Source organism: Nicotiana sylvestris, chromosome 7 (genome assembly GCF_000393655.2).
Source record: "Nicotiana sylvestris chromosome 7, ASM39365v2, whole genome shotgun sequence".
In the NCBI taxonomy this organism is placed as follows: Eukaryota; Viridiplantae; Streptophyta; class Magnoliopsida; order Solanales; family Solanaceae; genus Nicotiana; species Nicotiana sylvestris.
The window spans coordinates 171667040-171691295 of NC_091063.1; the positions used below are offsets into that span (position 1 = coordinate 171667040).

Below are 24256 nucleotides of genomic sequence, written 5' to 3' on the forward strand. Positions count from 1 at the left end.
AAATATTGTATAGCCGCTCTCAAAATAATAGTTGATATATATCACTTACCAACTAATATATGGTCCAATAAATTAGCAAATCTTTATTTAGTTCTCTCTCTCATATATCTGTGGCTAAACTGTAGTAGTTCTGGTATTACAGGTTGTCCTAATTAACCCTAATTCTTTTGCACCCTAAACCATTTATTCAAGAATTCCAGCAGCAAAGATGTGAATCTGGCGGCTGAAATAAGTGAAGGGACATTAGTCACAACCTGCAGATGGCAGGGAGCCAGGGATGTGGAAACTTCAAATACCACTAATAAGCCATTTTTTGCAACCTAACTGTCTTATTTTCCTTCTATTTTAGTCATATATATAGAGTGACTAGGCACGCCAACCAATCAATGAATTACAACCATTTTTTCTTTAACAATAAGTCATTTTCTAACACAGGTTTTTAAATATTAAATTTCATTATAAACGTTTAAAGCAACAGAAAATATGCGGAAGTGAAATAACAGGAAATTACACAACCCCATAATTTGATGTCACGAGTCTAAAGCCTCTAAATATACCAATCTGACTGTCTAATACATAACAAGTCTAAAATGCGGGAAAACAAGGATAAAAGGAAGAAAGCAGGGCTGCGGACGCCATGCAGCTACCTTGCAGTCTCCGGCAAACTCTGAAAATGCTAAGGACCCTCACTCTGTCGCTCGACACCTGGATCTGCACACAAGGTGCAGGGAGTAACGTGAGTACACCAACTCAGTAAGTAACTAAAGTAAATAAGGTCCGAAAGTAGTGACGAGCAGTTAAAAATCATATAACTGAAGAAAACAACAAGATAACAGGTCAACTTCACAGTTTAAAACCAGTTTCATCGCAAAATTATCAAATTTCAGTTTAAACACTTGACATCATATACTTAGCAATTTTTCCAACAAAGGCTTATCTTAAAGGAAGAGTGAAATCAGTAAAAATATCATAATTGGGCCCCTCGGACAAGGTATCACTCAGAATTTAGCCTCTCGGGCAGGCTCTCAGTCACTCGTGATTCAACTCTCGTCACTCAATACTCACTCTCAACACTCAAGCTCATTAATATCTCATAGTATTAAAAATCATAGTAACCGCAGCGGCGTGCAGCCCGATCCGTAATTTATAGTCGACTACGCTCATTGAGGGTGTACAGACTCCGGAGGGGCTCCTACACCCCAAGCGTCATATCACTGCGGTGCGCAGCCCGATCCAATATACATATATCACTGCGGCGTGCAGCCCGATCCATATAAGTATCGTTGCGACGTGCATCTCTCTCTCTCTCAGTCATTAACCTCACATCCATATTAGGTTCTCAACCTCTATCAGTCATTAACCTCACAGCCTCTCGGGCACAACAATAGAAACCAGGGATCTCAGCCCAAACAATCCTCACAATTAGAAATGGAGTTCTAAAACCAGTTTTAAACATTTAAACAGGTAGAACATGACTGAGAATATGCTTTCAACAAGTAGAGTGAGGAAAAATAGTAAAAATACCCCTAAGGGTCTCAACAGGTCGGCACAAGGCCCCAAACATAGCATACAACCCATAATATAGTATAAATAACTAAAGTACGGAATATCATAAGGTTCCAAATCAATACGTGGCTTAATAGTTGCTACGGGACGGACCAAGTCACAATCCCTACCGGTGCACGCCCACACGCTCGTCACTTTACATGTGCGTTACTGTATTTATCAAAACAAGTCAAATACCGAGGTTTGTACCCTCAGTTCCAGATTTACAATGATTACTTACCTAAAATCGGTGAAAATACTACTCCGTGATGCCTTTGCCCTTCGAATCGGCCTCCACTTGCGTCGAATCTATCCAAAATCAGAACGAGGACGTCAAGATATGCTAAGGGAACAAAGCCCAAGCGAAAATAATCAAAATATGACACAAATCCCGAAATTACCAAAACCTGACCCCCGGGCCCACATCTCGGAATTCAATAATTTTTACATCAATAGGTTCCTTATCTCCCCGCGAGTTCATACATATCAAAAGTTCTGAAATTCGACCTCAAATGGTCCTTCAAATCCCCAAGCAAAGGTCTAAGTTTCCAAGCCCTAGTTTTCCCAATTTTCACCCTTAATTTCCATGATTTCTAGCTCTAATCTGTGTAATAATATCATAAGAACGAGTTTTAGGTCCAAATTCCTTACCTCAATGAAGTTCCCTTGAAATCTCTCTTTCAAATGGTCCAAAAAGCTCCAAAGCTGAAGTCAAAAATGGTGAAATAGCTCAAATTCGCGAAGGCTACAATTTATACCTTCTGCCCAGACATTTTCGCATCTGCGGCTATATTTCCGCTTCTGTGGTCAAAAACCACCGCATCTTCGGTCCTCACTTAAACTCCCATTTCTGCATCTGCGATCCGTTATCCGCATCTGCGACTTCGTAGATGCGGTCCTCTTAGCCGCTTATGTAGTTCCTGCTCCTCAGACCCTTTTTTGCTTTTGCGGTCGATCTCCCGCACGTGCGGCGTCGCACCTGCGGTCCCCAATCCGCAGGTGCGAAAATACCAGAAGCAGTAAAAGTTCAGCAGCTGCAACAAATCTCAAACCTTTCCGTACATCCGAAATAACCCCGAGGCCCCCAGGGCCTCAACCAAAAGCACAAACATATCCCAATACCTTATCCAAACCTGTTCCAATCTTCAAAACACCTCAAACAACATCAAATCAACCAAAACACATCGGATTCAAGCTTAACTTTCAAAAATCTTCTGAATCCCGCTTTTGATCAAAAACCCAACCAAACCACATCCGAATGACCTGAAATTTTGCACACACATCCCAAATGACCCAACGGAACTACTGCAACTCTCGGAATTCCATTCCGACCCTTATATCAAAATCTCAACTACCAACCGAAAACCGCCAAATTATCAAATTCGTCAATTCAAGCCTAAATCTACTCTGAACCTCCAAAACTCATTCCGATCACGCTCCTAAGTCATAAATCACCTCCTGAAGCTAACTGAATCATCGGAACTCACATCTGAGCCCTCTAACACATAAGTCAATATCTAGTTGACTTTTCTAACTTAAACTTCCTTAAAAGAGACTAAGTGTTTCAAACCTTCCCAAAATTATTTCGGATTCGATCCGACCAACCCGATACCACATAACACGGATACACAAAACATAAAGAAGCAGAAATAGAGAAAACGAAGCGATAACTCATGAGACGACTGGCCGGGTCGTCACAATACATAGTTTCTAAAATGAGTAATTAGCAATTTATTTAAGCCAGGTATGATTGAAGCGACCGTGCTAAAACCACGAAATCCGAAAATGCCTAACACCTTCTCCCAGGTTAACAGAATTTCTTACCCGGTCTTCTGTGTTCGCAGACCATAAATAGTCAATTTCCTCGATTTGGGATTTAAAATAAACCGGTAACTTGAGACACCATAAATTATCCCAAGTGGTGACTCTGAATTTAAAATGAATAATCCCATTTCGATTTTGTCACTTTAATTGAAAAAACTCCCTTATAACCCTTCCCGGGTAGAAAAAAGAGATATGACACTCACATGATGTAGAAGTAAAAATTCTTACTCTGCCAAGTCTGAGAAGTCAATAAATATGAATTTCGTGAATCTTAAAACTTACTCAAGGGTACGTCCAACCAATTGATCCGCCTCAATCAGAGGGAGCTAACATAAATATCCAAGTTTAGCAGAATTGTGCAATCCTCAAGTATATGGAATCGTTGTCCAGTCACAACTTTGAACTTCTTCATTCAACGACTGGTAAGCAATACTGGCGATAATTGAAACCGTGCTGAACTACAAGGAAGGTAGAACCAATGAGAACCACACTACTAAGTGAAAACATATGAAGATCTTAGCTTCTTTGAGAAAGGAGAAATATCATTAAATTATTGTCTTTATACTCATTTATGAAATAAGTCAGATGAATTATGATGGTTCGAGTGGATACGTTTTTTTTTTTCTTTCACACAAAGTTAACAATTTTATAATTCTTGTTCTGCTTCAATAGTAATTAAAATTTGGAAATACCAAATGAGGACAAGGCAGTGTAGTACTGCCGTCTTCCTAAAATTAATTAATCAATGTAAATTCTTTCCACAACGTTATATTTTTCGGTTCAACTAAATAAATAGGAAAAAATAGGAGAAATGAAAAGTTGTCACCACCATTATACAAAAAATGAAAGAGAGACAGACTAATATGCTATATTCAAATATTTTGAATTCGGCTAGATTTTGTAGCACAAACATAGAGTTCTTCTAGATTGTTCTCTTAAGAAGATCGGTGTAAATTGCAAGTGATAAAGTTTTATCGGGTAAGTCTTAACTCCTCGAGATGGAGACAGTGGCGGAGGCAGGATCTCCACGAAGGGATTTAAAAAAAAATTATATCTAGTGGGAATTGAACTCATGACCGTATGTAGATTTTGAACCCCCTTGACCACTAAACTACACTTTTGGATTGTGTTAAAGGGGTTCAAAACTTAATATATAGAGGTAAAAAACAGATTTTACCTTATATATACAGTGTATTTTTTCGACGAAGGGGGTTCGGGTGAACCCCTTGCGCCCCCCTAAATCCGCCCCTGGATGGAGAGATCATAAGGATGGAAAGTTATGAGTCAACCAGAGTATATTGCTTTTGAATCCACAAAGCGTATAGCCATGATCTATCAAAACTCAAGCTTCGAAAAGAAAAAATCTAGAAGTTTAATGAAAAAGTAATTTCTTTCAATAAATTCATCAAACACTTGTGGCACAAAAAAAGTTACCTAAAATTTTAACATACCCCAATTAAAACTAACTCAAGCTTCACTCATATGCCCCATATTAAACCCAGTTTCATTGGTAGTGTTCTTCTAGCAAGAAGAGGCAAAAAGGAAAAGGCAAGAAAACTAAATAAAAATAAAGTTAAATAAAATTTAATTGAAAATTTAACCCATTCGCTGAGAAGAGGAATGGAAAGGGAAAGAGTTGGAAAGGAGATAAAAGTGGGGAGGTTCTAGAATTAGGTGGCAGCACTTATACAACAACAACAACAACCCAGTATAATCTCACTTAGTGGGGTCTGGGGAGGGTAGTGTGTACACAGACCTTACCCCTACCCTAGGGTAGAGAGACTGTTTCCAAATAGACCCCGGCATCCTTCCCTCCAAGAACTTCCCACCTTGCTCTTGGGGAGACTCGAACTCACAACCTCTCGGTTGGAAGTGGGTAGCAGCACTTATACGAATAAAAAATAAAATGGCAAAGTAAAATGACAAATCTACCCTTGGTCGACCAGGCTTCCCACTTCTATATAATAGAAGACTAGATGAGGTAACATTTCAAATTTTGATACAACTCAGAGAATTTATGTCTAATCTTTAGTTGCACCTACGATTTGATCCCAAAATAGGAATATAAACTCTAGAACAACTTTTCTTTCACTAATACGGAAGTACAGTTCCATTCTTAGTAAATAGTGACAAACATTAAAGACAACCAACTATACAAAGCATGCATATTCAGAATCTGTGCATTTAGGAAGAGTGAATCTCACTCCCTTAATGAAATTAAATTCACAAAGGTAAACCATACAAAATGATAGATCAAAGTCATTATTTGTGTTGTTCCTCCTGTATTTGTAAATAATGATTCTGGAAATTAGAACGTTAGCTCATAAACGTAAATATAAATAAAACAGAAATTAATTCGAACCCACTGAATTCACACTGTTTCCTTAAGGTATTTAATCCCCTCCTAGTACCCAAGATTATGGATTATTTCCTCCCAGGATAGAACGAATTACACACTGGTGTAGCGGTACTTCAAACTCCAGTGTTTCCGCGAATACAAAGTTCGGAAGAAAATCACACTTACGGATGTTTTGTTTGTAGTTTAAAACAATGCAGAACAAGGGAGGAAAACTCAGAAGTCGAATGGAAATTCTGAGAGGAAGGAATGCAAATTATAGCCATGGTGGAGCATGCACTATGCTATTGCTATTTTGGTGTGTGATTCTCCAACTGCTGTTGCTCATATTTATAGCAGTCAGTTGTGAGACCCGCCCCCTCTCCATGGTGGAGCATGCACTAGCTTGTTATGGAGCAAGCACTTAGCCATGGTAGGAGGAGCACTGGGCGGCTGCTATTGCAACTGGTGCTACAATACACGGATTGGAACATATCCGTTACAAACACGGATAATTTACTATTAACAAATAAATTTGGTCCAAAAAATTAATCAGTTAATCAATCAATCGATCATTTAACCGAATCCGAATCTGAATCTGAAGCCGAAGTCGTAGCCGTAGCCGTAGCCGAGCGAGCGAGCGACGACGAGTATTTCAGTGAATACAAAGTTCGGCAGCAAATCACACTTACGGATGTTTTGTTTGTAGTTTAAAATAATGCAGAACAAGGGAGGAAAACTCAGAAGTCGAATGGAAATTCTGAGAGGAATGAATGCAAATTATAGCCATGGTGGAGCATACACTATGCTATTGTTGTTTTGGTGTGTGATTCTCCAATTGCTGCTGCTCATATTATAGCAGTCAGTTGTGAGACCCGACCCCTCTCCATGGTGGAGCATGCACTAGCTTGTTCTGGAGCAAGCACTTAGCCATGGTGGGAGGAGCACTAGGCGGCTGCTATTGCAACTGGTGGTACAATACACGGATTGGAACATATCTGTTACAAACACGGATAATTTACTATTAACAAATAAATTAATTAATCGATCCGAAGCCGAAGCCGAAGCCGAGCCGAGCGAGCGACGACGACGACGCGAGGCTTGCCTTCTTCCTAACTCTTTAAGAGCTACATGAAGTGCATTTGTATATAAACCCACCAAACTCCTTTTCCTCTACCAATGAGGGACAATGTCTCATTTAAAAGGAAAGAGAAACTTAAAATTTAACTCAAAATTTTCATTTCCTTCCATCTCTCATTCACCCTCTTTTTAATACCTTTCTATATTAAAAAAAAACTCAACATATGCTAGCCTCAAGAATTACACGAGAGGGAGAGGGAGAGATACAAGAAGCTGCTGTTGGAAATACAGGGAGGACGACCTAATAAAATTAGAAAAGCACAAAGAGTGTTAAGAAAACAACAATGAAGCAAAAAAGATTAGAGTTCTACAAAGAAACGGGCAAAATCAACACAAATATAACATGGATAGACCAAAAATTGAGAAGATCGAAGACAACAAAGACAAATTTCAGCAAAATTTAAAAGGAAAGCTTATCTGGATGAGAAGATGAAGAAAAGAGCCGTTGGTGCTCTTTTTCTTTTGTTAGAGATGAGAAAGAAAAAGGGATCCTTCTAGAGTTCCATTTTAATTATTGTGACCTAATTATAATTTTACCCTTAAATAAAGCTAGATTTGCAAAGATGCCAATGGTCGACCATCTTTGCTCTTCTATATAATAGAAAAATAAAAAACTAGATATGAACAGCCCATGCATAGCATGGCCCAACCACAACCTAGTCAATATGTTTTCACAGGTCCAACCACAACCTAATCAATAGCATGTTTTTATTTTCATTTTCAGTTTGTTCTTGGCATTCTTTTTTACGTTTATTTGTAATACATTTTATAAATATTAAATTGCTGTCATGTGACCAGGAGATCATGAGTTCGAGCCGTGAAAACAGCCTCTTACAGAAATGCAGGGTAAGATTGCGTACGATAAACCCTTGTGGTCGGCCCTTCCCTAAACCCCGCGCATAATGGAAACTTAATACACCATGCTGCCCTTTTTTCATAAATATAAAGAATTCTTAAACAAAATAGAACATGAATGGAAGAGAATAGAACAATGCACTTCACAAATGTACTCCACAGTGATCAACATAATTCATCCTGTTTGCAAATATTTCTTTATCCTCTTAGCATATAAATTCAAAGGGATTACATAATTCTCGTGGGCACTTTGAACTAATTCGATACTTGTACTTCACTTGAGAAATTAGTGGATGACTTCACATATTTATATCCATAATAATTGAAAAATAAATATAAAAACAGAGTTTGAAAGAAAATAAAAAGTCCAACAATGCATTGAGAAGTTAAATGTTATGAATTCTAGTTGGGGCTTCTAATTATGGTAAGCTGCACCAAATTTTTGTTCTTGCAAATCCAGGCTAGAAAAGAAAATTAAATATATTAGGTGCTTTACCATAAATAAAACAAGAAGGAAGAAGAATGATACTGGAGTAAGAAACAAAAGTGCGAGAAGAACACCAATATTCCAAGTCCTAAATGAATTAGAAACTTATGCGAGACATCTCCATTACTCTTTATCAGATCCCAGAATAGAATAAATTTCAAGTATATGTATCAACACAAGTAGCAACAATCAATATGCAGAGTATGCACCTTCAATGTTTTGCATATCTTCCTAACATCCTCTTCAAAAAGCTGTTTATCCTCTTATGGCCTATTCCCGTAGTTCAATGCACTCGTGAGATTTCTTAAATTTCACAACCTTTCATTCACATGTAATATTTTCTAAATCACTGTAGACCTGATATTGATGTGTAACATCATAGTTTATTTCTTGCCTAGACAATGGTACTACGTCAACATCATGTGTTACAACATCATTCCAAGAGAGTTGGGGTTGAAGTGAACTCACTATCCAGTAGAATTGATAGGAATAGTCACAACCATTTTACCTGCTAGTTGTTGTTGTCCCTCCAGCTCTATCAATTGTGAATTACCTTTAAATTGCTAATTGCTTTGGTCTGGCCACTAACTTCATCTAAAAAAAATTAAGAAAATCTCAAAAATTAAATAAAACGAAGCTTTTGCCACAAATCGATCCGAAAGTATATTATGTAACAACAGATAGTAGTTTAATATATAGCGAGATTGGTAGATGATCAAAGTGAAGAATTCTAGATTAACCAATCTAGAAAAGGGGTACATCTAATTGGGTTAAAACTTATGCATCAGTTCTTTATGCAGTTATCTATTAGGAGATGCTGATATTTTAAGTAGCTTTTTCGAGAATTTACATAGTAAATTTTCTTCCCGAATTTGCAATATCAAAATGCAGGATATGTATTTTAAAGCGCACCTACAATAGAAGAGATGAAAATGAGTAATAAGCATAAAATTCATGCAATCAATAAATAAACCTATTTCAAGTTGCCATTTATCTCTATGGTGCGACGTTCAATTTCACAAATATCCTCTTTATGAAAACAACTATAACATTTAAGCAAAAGCCAAAATAATGAAATTTTGACGTGAAAAAGTGAAGATATTAGACAGAATGTTAACGTTATCTTTTGCTAGGCTTCTATATCGTGCAATCAGTGCTTAAAACCATCATACATGAATATTCTCCTACATAGATAAAATTATTCTTTGACATGTAAAAAATGCTAAAGCCAAATTTACTAATCAAGAGTAAAGAGGAACTGCATAATATATATACTGAAGGTTTGTACATAGGAACATTCTTACTATTCAGATTCAGTTCAAATTGAACAAGGAATTAAAATACACCAATGATTCGTAATATTTCAGCTAATTATGCTCATCTATGCAGAGTGTTATTGCAACCATGCAATAAATGCATTGCAACAAAAATTCCTTCTTTAATTCAGCTCTATTTGCTCATCGTTGCATTAAAAGGGCTTTTTTGTCATGTGGCATCAGTCTATATTATTCGCGCTGCCTAAACCTTCTGTCACCATGATTTTTTTCAATTTGATCATTTTTATGATTCCAGAGAGAATTAGTAACAGAAAAAAGGAATGGAAGAAACTAACGGAAGGTGAAAATAAAAAAATATTCTTCCTTCGTACTATCATCAGTTTGTCTGATGAAAATGCAAACTGCAAGTATGAGTGGAAGTCTGCTTAATGGAAGTAGAAATAAGTGAGAAAGGTAGGAATGATTGAATTTGTCTGCCACTGAAATATCAACACCAGTAAAAGTAGAGAAAAGCTTTGAATGTTGAATGTGATGTAGGATCAACATGTGAGTTACTCCATGGAATCATATCCAAAAGACACTATGATTTTTATTGATAGGTATTTTGAAATGCATTTTGATTTGAGTTTCTTCCCGAATAAGACAACTTATAATCTGCCTTTGTACTGTATTTGGTATTTATTTTCTCTATTTTCTACTTCTTAGGTAGCAAAGGAAAGTTGGAAGAGAAGAATAAACCATGACATTGAAAATAGCAAGACAAACTATATCAAAGCAACAAAAGGCTTTTTCAACCTAAACTAAAATTTTAATTTTTCCTTCCCTCTAAAGACAGAATAACATGTCACCAAAGAAGAACAACAACCAAGGAAAATATTACACAAAAGCAACAGTACGCAATACAGAATCTGAGGAACAAAAGGGGCAAACTTTGAGATGAAATTGAGCAAAAGCTATACACACAATGGCATCCGGGAATCCGAAAAATTCAACACGTAGACATTCCTCAAAAATAAGAATGGTAGAAATCAACGGGAATTCAAAATGTCTCGATATATATATAATAAAGAATATCAATAGATTAGTTAAAAAGTTACCTAAAATCAAACAAAAAGTGGAGCGGAGTCCGGAAAGGCTAAATTGAGCACTATTAAGGCTTTTTTCTTGTGCGAACCTGAAGCCTCGAATTGAAATTTGTTCAGAGATCTCGAAAAATCAAAAAAAAAAAAAAATAGACAGAGAAAATTGGGAGAGAATCATACCTGAACTTGTAGAAGATAGATAAGAAAATGAAGGGAGTATTCTTGAAAGCATGAATAGAAGAGAAGATGGTTCTCTTGCGGGAAACCCACTTGGCCTATCGGACCGGATAAAATCTGAATTAACCGTGGTGCAGTTGCGGGAAACGTATTGCGAGGGCCTGTGCACCGTGGGATTAGCCGGGGTTGAAGAGACTCGGACAGCCGAAAATCAAAAAAAAAAAAAAAAAGAGAAGATGGTTCTAGACCAAATCGTGTAGAAGGGAAGATACTGGAGTGGGCAATTTATACTTAAGGCACTTTTATAATAATGGGAAATGTCAATTTTATCCCTGATCGACCATCTTTGCTCTTCTATATAATAGGAAAAAAAATGTAGGGGTAGGGTAAAGGGGAGAGAAATTTAAAAATAACCAGATTTACAACTGGTCATTCAAAAATAACCCAGTTTCAAAAGTAATCGAAATTTAGTCATTTTTCATGTAAAGATAAATCTGAGCAAAAACACTATTCAAAACCCGGAAAATACGCTCTTATATTATACTGGAGTTCCAGCATAAGTATGTTTGAACTCCAGCATATTATACGGGAGTTCCAGAATAACTATGCCGGAACTCCAGCATAAGTACACTAGAACTCCAGCATAATATACTGGAGTTCCAGCAAGTATAAATGTCCAGTATAATATACTGGAGTTTGGAGCACCGGTGCTCCAGTCTCCCGTATAGCAAAGTATACCGGTCCAGCATAATATGCTGGAGTTCGTACACAGATGCACCGAACTCCCGTATATTATGCAGGACCGGTCTCTGTTGCAGCAAAATAATAATGGTTATTTTTCATTGACTTCGTAAATGGTGGCTATTTTTAAATGACCAGTCCGAAAACTGACTATACCGTGCTATTTTAACCAAAGTGTGGGCATATTACCAATGTCACATCAAATATTTATATTTTTCTAAAATACACATCTCTCGTTATATATGCATTACATACACATAATATCACACATAAGTGTCTCTTTCATGTTAAAGCCACTTGTCTAAATTGAAAAGACATGCACAAACTCTTTTTTCATTTTTGTCCAATTTAATAAAAGTTTTATGATTAAAAAAAAAATATCCCTAACCTATGGAATTTATTTTATGATTGTCCGCCATTAACCTATTGGATCCCTAAAGCCCTCTTCGTTTCCTTTTGAGTATTATTATGAGATTTTACCACCTATAGAATAGGTTAGTACCTATTTATATTAAATAAATATCATTCAATTGTCTTTTATTGTATTCAATAGAAAAAAGGAGAAGAGAATTGAGAAGTTCGATCAGATGTGTTGCTCTGGTTTTTCCTTCTTTTCTCATTTTTGAGTTGCTTTCTTTGAGTAAAATACAAATTAGTGTGTACACATTTTAGTTCTTTTAGTTAAATTAGGAGACTATCATGTGATTTGATTTCCTTCCGTTTTTAACAAGTTTAAGTTCCCAGAATTTGCGCAAAAAAGTTATTGTATTTCACTGAAATTTTGCTTGAATACAGTTAAATACAGCTAAAATTTCGCTTGAATACAGTTAAATACAGATAACACTTAGCTGGATTTCCCGTTTTTACGCTTATTTTTTTTCTTGTATTAATGAATACAACTGTTTAAATACATGAAATACATTGTATAAAAACATAAAAAGTATTTATAGAACGTAATATAGCAAAGGGTATCTATAAATGACTAATTAGGACTAAAAGATGGTGCTTCGCGAAAAATTCTCAATATTTTATGTTATATCCGATCAATGACTAATAAGAATAAGCTTTTAATATTTAATTCTATTCGGGAGATATTTACTTATTTTCCTCTTTCTTATATCAATAACTCAATTAAAATGCAATTATATCTAAGAACAAAAAGTTTATGTTTAATACCTTTAGTCTGATTGGTAATGGTCCTTGCCGATCATCCATATAATATTAATAAATATTGAAAAAATGACAATATATAGCCACTGTAAAAATAATAGTCAAAAAAATATATAAAATTTGTATATTTTATATATATGTATACATTCTATATGTTATATACAAATTATACAAATTTTATACATTTTTCGGCTACCATATATAAATAGTTTCTGTCGCGGGCAAAAAGTGATAATATCCCCACAATACTCATAAAGGAACTCCATATATTTGAATTCTCTCTTTGAGTAAGACCTAAATTCCAAAGATGATTTCATTAGATATCTTTAGATACCTTGGATACAAGTAAATATCCACTTAAAAAGAAAAATGGTTTAAATTAAATACTCATGTTTGGGTTTTTTTCATCTGCAGCAGTGAACAAAACATGTCTTCCAAATTCACCTCTGTACCATGACAGTATTTTTTTGACAATGATGGTGCCCGGGCCAGCTTATACGCACTCTAATTCCAACGAGTACCTGGTACCTCCCACCAGTGCAGATACTGAGTAACTCTATCCACTAACGATTAGACAGATAGAAAGAAGTAACCTAGTATTTTTGTAGTGTTGTACCATGTCAGTATTTGTGCAAAAAGAAAAAGAAAAAGGTTGTAAACAACATTGATATTACCTACTAAGTGTAGAGTATCAAAACTGATCCTAAATCACAAGTATGTGCACAAGTTCACCTCAGCATATCCATGTTACAGCAGCTTTACAGATCACAAAGTTACCAAACTGCTTGTGTCTCTAATATCAACCTATGATAGTATCTCCAGTTTATTGCACTCACTGACAAACTAATATGTATAAGCACTACTAGTGGAGAAAATTTAAAACAGACATCTAACTACTTAATCAAGAAAACTGACAAGGAATATGCTTTCCATGAGAAAAAATGCGATATTTGATGCATAACCAAAGATCCTGTACATATAACACATGCTTTATCACGTCGAAAGATAGAGATGGAACTCTGTGGAGAACAAGAAAAGGGAAAGAAAGTAACACATACAGGGAGAAAAAAAACAGAGACTAACTTAAGCTCTTGGGTAGCGTGATCGCCCTTTCTTTCTGAGGAACTCGGGAATCTCTACTGAACCACCTTCCAAAAAGGACGCAGGTCGTCTGTTACTTCCAAGTGAGGCATCTCCCTGAGTTAGTTGGTTCCCCTGTAGTCGAACACCATAAAACATACATTACACTAGGGTCGTTTGGTTGCTGGTTAGAGTTATGTAAGGATTAGTTATGCAGGGTTTAATTATATGGGATTATTTATGAAGGTTTAATTATATGGGATTAGTTATGCAGTCTTCTACCCTGCATAAAATAATACAGTACATCAATTGACTAACTTATACCTGTTTTATTTATGTGGAATTGTAAAATGATAACCATACACCCTACTTGGTATGCTGAATTTTAAACAAAGCATCAAAAAAGCTACTGAACCTGGTAGCTATGCTAGTTTTAATACATGAATAACTCCCTACCCAACCAGCAGCCAAACGACCCTTAAGTTTTTTCAAATATAGCATAGATGTGAAGAGAGAGGGTGGAAAAAAGGAATACCTGGAGAGGTCTCCCATCACTTTCTTCTTGGCGCTTAAAACCAGTGGCGATTAGGGTTATGCTGACCTGCATCACGTGGATAGCGATGAGAATGACCAAGAAGAGAAATGTAAATTTGTTAGGACTTCAGGGGAAACAACTCCAAATTAGTAGTTAAAAAGTACCTGATCTTCTACGTCTCAATGTTGAGACATTAAGAAAATTAGAGATATCTACAACTAGATGTTTTCTAAATCTCATCTAATCCCTACACTAATATATAAGCCTCAAAACCAAATTTAAAATACTCTTGGTATACTCTTGGTCAGAAACAGCCTCTCTACTCCTTCGGGGTAGGGGTAGGGTCTGCGTACACACTACCCTCACCAGACCCCACTAGTGGAATTTCACTGGGTCGTTGTTGTTGTTGTTGTTGTTGGTATACATCAAACCCTATGCAATTGTGACAACTAAGCTTTAAATCTAACTAGTTGAGTTTGTATATATGGATCCTTATACTTTCATTATATTCTGTTTCTTTGTTAACATTTGCATTCAACGGCATTCATCTAGTGGATACCCAACATTTACTGCTATATAATACTGCTAGTCTCAAAATTGTTTTATAGAGCTTTCCTTTCACTTTGGTAGGTATTTTCATATGGACAGCACTCCCGGTTGTATTCCTCCAAATTTTTTTTAATAACCATGGTGTCCGGGCCAGCTTGCGCACACCTCGACTAATTCCACAGGATACCTGCCACCTCCCACCAGCAACAGCTAGCTACCAGGTAACTCTATCCACCAAGGTTTGGATAGATGAGAAATTGGGAAGAAATCACTTAGTATTTTTTGCCTCCAGTGGGATTTGAACCTGAGACGCCATGGTTCTCACCCACTTCATTGACCACTAGGCCACAACTTTGGATGGTTGTATTCCTCCATTTTATTGATCCTATTTTAATTTTCTGGTTCTTCATCTTCTATTATGTCATTTTCTTGGAAGCTTCGAGTCTAGATGCTCAATAGTTCGCATTTAGGAACAACAATCTGTCTAATCTCACTTCACCGCATTCTTCTTGTGGGAGCTAAAGTTGTAATGCATATTTTCTGTATTACACTTCTACTTATCATACGACCCTCCCACTAAATAGTGCCTCTCTATAATTTCATTGGCTCATTTGCTAGCTTGTTAATTAACACAACCTCGTCCTATATACTACTAAAGAGCTCATCCGTTACTAGGGTATACTAGTATAGGCTCAAGTACGCTAACGGTTAGTTCATTCATAACACGCTAAATGTACAATGATGATAAATCATGAGAATGACAAGTGATAATAAGATCTTTTGTGTTGCAAAATAGAAACTACTCATGTTTGTCATGAACTGATAACCAAAAAATGATGTATAAAATGAAGCCAATGTTTACATCTGCTGCGTTTTTTTTCAACGGAACAAAAATTTCACATCAACAGTACAGCGAAGAAGGCAGTTTTTTGAAGGCAAGTTTGTATCTGTTTTCCAACTTTAAGCACTTAATCGACCAATTAGAAAAATGTTGGAAGGCAAGGAGCCATAAGGCTGCCTCCTCGTAGGTTCAGGTGTTAACGAAAATAGTAAACGCTCTAATACCATGTAAAAAAGAAATAATGAGGAAGAGAAAGTTGTAGAAGGAAGAAGAGAATGGAACTGATTATCTCTATAATTCTCTTGATTGTTCAACAACTTTCTCTTCTTCCTGTTCTCTTTCTGCATGATATCAGATTCTTGCAATTTTGGTGGAGACATACTTTGAGAATATAATTATAATTTCTTGAAGATTTTTCATTTATTCTGTCAACCTAATTTTGTGCCATCAATTTTCTTAATCTTTGATTTTTGTTTTTATTTTGCAACCCTTAGGACAATTACGTTCAGTTCCAAATTCAACATCCGCATAAATAACAAGATTTATTTTTCATCATTATCTCTTGTGCTAACCACCTGCACCCAGCACACAGTGTCCTTGTTTTTCTCTCTTTTACTAGCAATCCCTTAAAAAGCTCCCAAACTCTTTGCCTCTTCTGAGTAGCAGCTTCTTTTTTTCTTTAAAATCAACCCTTAACAAAATTAAAGTGCACACTATTATCGCTTCTTATCGCTACACGCTTCTTCTACAGAAACGCACGCTTTAGTGAAGTCGCGTCGCCTACCCTCTCTGAACTGCCAACCCTCTCGCGTCGAGTCACTTCACGCTTTAAGCGCTGAAGCCCTCGCTTTCCCCAACCCTAAATACGTTGTAGCATTGATGCATGTCAAAATCCGCAAAGAATCATGTCACCAAAGAAATATTATAACCTAGTGAGAGATGCTAACATACCTGTCCACTTATTGATGGGTCTATCACCGCCCCGAAAATAAGGTTCGCACTAGGATCCACAAGGTCATATATAACCTCTGCTGCGGCATTTACCTAGTAAAGTGCAAAGAGGACATGTAAGGATATGAAAGCTGACTTCACGAATTAGACAAGCCAGAAATTAGCATTGGTCCGGATACGCCCACGGACATAAAATACTGAATGCATACTATGAAACCATTATCATAACAAGGAAAAAGATAAATTTTCTGCAAACTTGAACCTTGGAGGTCAGGAAAGGCTTTGAACTCGGACGTGGAAACACATGAAAATCAGAGTATAACACCACTAGTACAGATGTTTCATATTTATATGTAATCCTGGTCATGGCTTAAAATGCCACCAAAATTAATACTCCCTCCGTCCAATTTATGTGGCGGCGTTTGACTCAATACGGAGTTTAAGAAAGCAAGACAGACTTTTGAAACTTGTGATCTAAAACAAATCATAGATATTTGTGTGGTTGTAAATCATTTCATTAAGGGTACGCAGGAAGTTTAAAGTTAAATTATCTCTAAATAAGGAAGTATGACATTCTTTTTGGGACAGATTAAAAAGGAAAGTACGACACATAAATCGGGACAGAGGAAGTAACTATAAGCAAAATATATCATCTATTTCACAATTAAAACTCATGATGTACAACTAAAATAACTCAAGGTACAAAGGCTGCATTGCATAAAACTCCCCTTATCTGACACAATAACAATAACATAAGGAAATTCACACAGTCATACATATCTTCAACCGAAAATGTCTACTGCAAAAAGTAAAAGGCTTTTACTGCAGAATCTTTTCTTTTTTTTTTTTTGGTAAGAGGGGAAACCCGCAGCCGCTACAACCTCTGTCATAGCCTCTGGGTGAGCACTCTGTGGTGAGCACTTTGTGCGCACTGGGTAAACCTCCCCCGTGTAATAGCCTGCAAACCACACAGGGGATGTAAACCGCACTAGGCAAGCCCTGTGCGATAGGCTCAATCCAGAAGGCATTGAGAGGGGGTTCGATCCCAGGTGATGGATGACCACCCTCCAACCAACTGGGCAACCCCGAAGAGTTAAGAATCTTTTCTTCATTATGTAATATATGTCTACTTTCTTCAGTCAGTGAGAAAAAACTTGGGTACCTCAAGTAATATATGGATGATTAATAAGTGCATCAGTGGAGAGGGAGCGTGAGCAAGAGAGAATAGTTGGGTACCTCAAATAATGTTAGATCACTACCACCAGTTATATTCCACACAATTCCAGTAGCCCTCTCTATACCAATATCCAGTAAAGGAGATTGAATAGCGTTCAACGCTGCATCTCTGGCTCTGGTCTTCCCTGTGACGTCAACGAACAATATCATTTCTCTTCTTGACTAGTTAGTACCAGTATCAACAGACCAATCCATTATTGACAAAAAAACATATCTTGTTAGCAGCAATAGCCTCACTATTAAGTAGGCGTTTGGACATAAGAATTGTAAAATTCCAAAAAATGGTGAAAAAATTTCAACTGAAAATGGTATTTGAAATTTGGAGTTGTGTTTGGACATAAATTTTAGTTTGGGTTGTTTTTGAAGTTTTGTGAGTGATTTGAGTGAAAAATTTGAAAAACAGCTTTTTGGAGTTCTTCAAATTTTCGAAAATTTCCAAAATGCATCTTCAAGTGAAAATTGGAAATTTTATGAACAAACGCTGATTTCGAAAAAAAGTGAAATTTTTTTGGAAAAAAGGAAAAAAAATTTTATGTCCAAACGGGCTCTAAATACAACTATTTGGGAGATACAGAAAATGTGCATAGTTTCAACTTTCCGCAAGAGGAAAAGCCAGAAGTAAGAAAGGTTCCAGCAAGAAATGGACCATCAATCACTATTATTAGCAAGCTATGCCAAAAAAGCAAATAGAAAGGTATAGCTTGGAAGGTAAGGAAGTTTGGAAAAAGCTGATAAATGCCATCTACGGAAAAAAGGAAGGGTGGAGAACTGTAAATGGGGGAATATGGAAGGGCATAAGTAGGAGAGTTTAGTCTGTTTACTAGATTAGAGGTAATGGAGTAAAAATCAGGTTTTGGACAGATTTATGGGTTGACGATGATTATTTTAAAAATAAATTTCCTACTCTATTCAAATTTTCAACAAATAAGGATGGTACTGTTGCTGAGTTTCATTCTAGTTCTGGTTGGCAGATTGTCTTACGAAGAACTTTGAGTGATTGGGAAATCGTAGAATTTTGCGAGCTGGATACTCTAATCTGGCTGGCAAGTAAAGACAAGAAATTTTCAGTCAAGAATTGCTACAGTATGTTGATAAAGCAGTCAGGACAGTGCGATACTTCTTGGCCATGGAGGATGACATGGAAGACAAAAGCTCCTGTGAAAGTAGCATGTTTTTGATGGGTCGCCACCTGGGAGGCATGCTTAACTCAAAATAACTTGCAAAAGAGAGGGTTTTCCCTATGTAACAGATGTTGCCTGTGTCAAGAGAATCAAGAAACAGTTGAATATTTGTTCCTCCACTGCAGATTTTCTAGAGAATGCTGGGAGTTATTCTTAAATATTTGTGGTATTGCATGGGTGATGCCTCAGAATGTGAAGGGGTTGTTGGCAGGTTGGCAGCATCAGGTGATATCAAAAGAGATAAAGAAAATATGGAGAACTATCCCATTGTGCATCTTATGGACAATATGGCTGGAAAGGAACAAGGCTTGTTTTTAAGGACAGAGATCTCAAATTGCTAGAATTAAGAGTATTTGTTTACAAAATTTGTATTTCTGGTTCAAATCAATCCCACTAGTTAGTTCAGATCAGTACATGGATTTCATGGAGTTGTTAGAAGGAAGATTGTAGTAGGCTGATTTCTGTTTCCTTGTTATTTTCTGTACCATCTTGGTACCAATCAATAAAATCTTTATCTTATCAAATAACAAAAAAACAAGCTTAAATCTGCAGCTAAATAGCATCCAATAATAGGAGAAAACTCATAGAAACATGTCAGATGTGTTCAGTTCCAAGAACTTTTATTTTTCCATTTTCCCTAACGGGAACATGTCAGATGTGCTCAGTTCCAAGAGTAGTATATTACAATAAACTTTCTCATAGTACAATATTTTAGTCAATTGGTGGACAACTTTTCAAGTAAAAGCGATAAATTTTTTTTTTTGAGAATGAGTTTAGACAATATGGATAAATTCTGAAACTACAAAACAGCACATTGATTTTTTTTGTTTAAGGGCACAAAAAATGATTTAATCGTGACTGTGTGTCTTAGTAGGCCACATCATCACATCACACAGATGGTGAAGAAAAAACGTGATTATAAATTAAAAGGAAACCAACAAAGAGAATTGGCTTAGTGCCAACAACAATCAGAATAGCTTTGTGAACTTACCCGTAGCAGTTCCTATTCCCATTAAAGAGGAACCAGCATTTGCCATAATAGCACGCACGTCAGCAAAATCCACATTTACTAGCCCAGGAATCTGTAATTCAGGCAGATATATGCAACTTAAGAAAATTCTAATATGCAATCGAATTGGTTCAAAACATTGAATAAAACACAACTGAGAAAATGATGAGGTGACAACGGCAGACTTTTGGTAAAGGTTAAACAAAATGCAGAAACATGACTACTTGGAGAAATCCCCCCCCCCTCACCAAAAAAATGGTAAACTTCCCCAATCAAGTCTTATTGTAGTTACGGGCCAGTTTGTCCCAAGGAAGGAACTAAGAATCGTTAAATCAATTTTAGGGCATTACCAAATCTAGTTTGGGATTAAGACATAGTTGATTGATTGATTAAAATCAATTCTAAGGCATGCATTAGGCCAATCAAAGTTGGACAGCATGTGAAGAGCATCATGTATTAAAAGGCAAAAATAATTTAGCAGCATAACAAGAAGAAAAAGTGTGAATATGAATATATATATATATATATAATAAAGTTTTACTAATGATTGTAAATAGCACAAATACACAGAAACGATATACAGATCCGGCTAAGCCTGTCAATGACTTAGAAACTTCATTAGAGTATTTACTTCATATACATCTTTCAGTTTACACTAAGGAGCAGGGGAAAATAGATATTTACCGTAATTATATCAGAAATACCACGAACTCCTTGCCGAAGAATATCATCAGCCAGGTTAAAAGCTTCAGTTACTGGGGTCGATGGAGAAACAGCTGTCAACAATTTGTCATTTGGAATGACAATTAGAGTATCGACATTTTCTCTCAAAGCAGCAATCCCTTCTTGGGCTTGAACTGCTCTTCTTCGCCCCTCGAAAGAAAAAGGGGTTGTAACAATACCAACAGTTAAGATACCCATTGATTTGGCAGTTCCTGCAATTATAGGAGCCGCACCAGTCCCTGTTCCTCCACCCATTCCAGCCTGCACATAACATGTTGGAGACCACATGTGAGGAAGAAACAAAAGTGGGAGAGTAAAACATGAAGGGAGCTTTGGAGCAACGGTAAAGTTGTCTCCATGTGACCTATAAGTCACGAGTTCGAACCATTGAAGCAGCCACTAACGCTAGCGTTAGGTAGGCCGTCTACATCACACTCCTCGGGATACGGCCCTTCCCCGACCCTACGAGAATGCGGATGCTTTGTGCAGTGGGCTGCACTTTTCTTTTTCTAGGGTAAAACATCCTTTTTGATGAGCATGCTGAAAAATGTCTCTTCACATTAAGAATTTTAGCAGTGACTCCCGGACATCATTTAATGTTCATAAAAGCTTGGTATGAGACTACTAATACTAAGATCTGGCCATGCTACAATCATCAATTAAGTTACCGTCCATTTATCCTTGTACCCAGTATAGCCTCGCATTCATTTATCCATTTTTTTCTAGGCTTTAAAAGTTTATTAACTCTTTGTAAGGATGATGTAGTAAAACCAGTTAACCAGATCCTTTCTCATGAAATACATTTACTTTGTTATAGATACTTCAAGTTTGAAAGAAACACATAAAATGGGACACAAGGAGTATTTCATTGTAACAGATACTTCAATTTTGTTTAAGGTAGCGTTGTTGGCTATTAAGATACTCGTGTTTTATTTCAAAATCAATAAGATTCCTTCTTCCACTCATTCTCCTCAAGCTTGAAGCATATGCAATATGAAGGCAATAGGCGGATAGAACAAAGAAAGATCAGAAGTTGCTATACAACAGTAAATGAAATCTAAACTTCTGACGACAAGAGAGCGGAAAAGAAACAAAGGAAAGAATAAGGTAAATTTCATATAACCGCAAACTCCTTTTTCCAATAAAGTAATCAAGTTAAACAAAGGCTGAACTTACAGTAACAAAAACCATGTCTGCGCCGTAGACAGCTTCTTCAATCGCCTGCTTGCTTTCGTTGGCAGCATTCATCCCTATATCTGGATTACCACCTGCACCAAGTCCCCTTGTAAGTTCTTGACCTATCGGCAGTCGTTGCTCAGCCGCTACAGGTGACATCCTCATTGCTTGAATATCAGTGTTCACAATCCAAAACTCTACACCCTTCATCGAACTCTCAATCATGCGATTTACTGCATTCGATCCGCCACCTCCTACACCAACCACCTTGATCTTCGCCTCATTAAAATTGTTCGAGCGTGACGAATCCATCAAGCTCTCGGTTACATTTCCGCTCGAGCTTTCTTCGCCTCTAAGCAACGAAATTTCAGGATGCAAATTCAGAAATGAATCTTTATTTTGATATTGGTTGACGCTATGGGAATTGGCAGAACACTTGAATTGAGGCAAACTTGAACTACCCTTTTGGTTAACTCCCAAAAATCCAATCTTCTCATCTTGCATTTTCAAGGCGCAAAGTCTTCCACCAAGAATAGTCAATGCTCCACGAGACCGTCGCGTATCAGGAGGCATAAACACAGCTGATGTACAAGTAGCCATAACAGCAAAATCCCACACTCAACTCAAACTAATCTAATTATCCCGGGAATAAAAGAATACAGCCAACCACCTAAATAATATCTGAAAATTCAGCCCAATATTTTATTTCAGCCCCTGTAAAAAATAAAACAGAAAACAAGAAGCACATATGAATATTGGGACGAGCTATCTACAGTGACCGGTGGGTGGTCACTTGAACACAAACAGCAACAACTACGCCTCAGTTCCAAACATGTTGAGGCCGGTGATATGAATCCTCAATTTTTCATTTAGCTCAACTCATATCATCATCGTTACCAAAATAAATAATAATAATAATAATAATAATAATAGAAGAAATTCTCTAGCAAGTCTAAAACCTATTCCCAACTAGTAGGTATCACCATATGGGTTTCCTCTTCCATTGAACACCCTTAACTGAAATTTTTTCTTATACACGTTCTCCGAAAAAATAATACTATTAATATACATCAAATATTACTTTTTATACATATATATATATTAACTTTTGAACATCCTTAGCAAAATTTCTACCTTTGTCACTGCATATGATTTAAGGAAACTTGTAAAGGGTAGCTAAAGAGTTTCCAATCCTCAATAATATAAAGTTACTAACAGATATGAATTGTCAAACTCCAATAACTAGGTCACAGTTTTCATAGTTAACGCTAACACAGCCCAAATAGCAGCAAAGCAAAAAACAAGAAGAAAATGCAATAGCATGAATAGAAAAAAAAAAAAAAAAAAAAACTTTATAAAGAGCATTACAAAAACCCACAAAGAAAACAACCTCAGAAGAATAAAAAACCTTAGAATTAGGGGCGGAGCTAGAGTATCGGGTACCGGTTTAGTCCAACCCAATAGCTTTGGTTCAAACTGCGTATTTGTCTTAAAATATTAATTGAATATGACACAAATTATTAAGTTAGAACAGTACATTAACTTGGATTACAATCTAGAACCCATAAGCTCCAAATTTTAGCTCCATGCTTACAATTGTATTGATTGTATAAAGGTTCTAATTGTAAACCTAAGACTTTATCAATAAACTGTGAAAAAAACAAGATATAGAGAGAGAAAATGCAAACCTGAAATTGAAGAGAGAGAAAACCCGGAGTTTTGGCTACCGATGGTGTTAATGCACTCTATTCACACACACACACAGTAGAGTAGGACTAGGAGAAGTGTTGGCAATTTTCCATTTTTCAATTTTTTGTTAGTTTCTGAAGGGCTTTTGGCTTTGCTGTTTGTGTTGACCCTTTAGCCCCATTTCTAAAATATCTTTTGCACATTCTACTAAAACTAACTACGGGTGTTTAATACCGAACCGAAACCGAAAATCGAACCGTAAAAGTGATTTAATAATTTATTGGTATCGGGTTATCGAATTTACGGGCAATGAACGAATTGAAATTTTATTATTAAGTGCTTATCTGTTTGGAGGCAGATTATTTAATTTTTTTATCGGATAAACCGTTAACCCGTTAAAATCATTCACATGAATTGCTTAAAGAATCACCTTTACCTTTTACTTTTTAGATTCATTCTACTTTATGTGAAACTTCTTTATTAGCCAAAATCAAAATCTGTGCTCTCTTTTTTCTTTAAAGAAGAATTAATTTAAATAGTCGTCCACCGAACCGCTTAAACTAAAAATAACCGGTAAAGGTATAATATATGTATAATATGTGTATTATATATGTATAATTGTGTATAATCATTGTAGTAATCTATATATATAT

At 36.4% G+C, this 24256-nt stretch overlaps 1 protein-coding gene across 11 annotated transcripts; it reads right to left on the reverse strand.

The window, feature by feature from the left end:
* Window positions 1-389: 389 nt before the first annotated feature.
* Window positions 390-23766, reverse strand: LOC104247655 (cell division protein FtsZ homolog 2-2, chloroplastic-like). 11 transcript variants are annotated; one of them, XR_011401058.1, is made up of 12 exons: window positions 23603-23766; window positions 21915-22628; window positions 20700-20999; window positions 19998-20088; window positions 17826-17950; window positions 16590-16682; window positions 14249-14314; window positions 13717-13848; window positions 8695-8780; window positions 8396-8456; window positions 3652-3827; window positions 390-711 (listed from the first exon to the last, which is right to left on the reverse strand). XR_011401058.1 is itself a non-coding variant. In XM_070150921.1 (9 exons), exons 2-8 carry the CDS (start codon window positions 22512-22514, stop codon window positions 13717-13719), a joined length of 1407 nt encoding a protein of 468 aa, XP_070007022.1. In that variant the 5' UTR covers window positions 22515-22628; window positions 23603-23766; the 3' UTR covers window positions 12744-12927. The 11 variants fall into 11 exon arrangements, 9 of the variants coding, with proteins under 9 accessions (XP_070007022.1, XP_070007020.1, XP_070007023.1 ...); XR_011401057.1 differs by having other exon boundaries at window positions 8396-8780; XM_070150921.1 differs by lacking the exons at window positions 390-711; window positions 3652-3827; window positions 8396-8456; window positions 8695-8780 and adding an exon at window positions 12744-12927.
* Window positions 23767-24256: the final 490 nt, after the last annotated feature.

Excerpts from the sequence above, each read along its gene's own strand:
- LOC104247655 (XM_070150921.1), bottom strand. The coding sequence starts at position 22,514 with ATGGCTACTTGTACATCAGCTGTGTTTATGCCTCCTGATACGCGACGG. Across the intron at positions 20,089-20,699 it reads GTATTTCTGATATAATTACG|ATTCCTGGGCTAGTAAATGT; the intron begins GTAAATATCTAT and ends CCTGAATTACAG. Across the intron at positions 17,951-19,997 it reads GGGAATAGGAACTGCTACGG|GGAAGACCAGAGCCAGAGAT; the intron begins GTAAGTTCACAA and ends TTGACGTCACAG.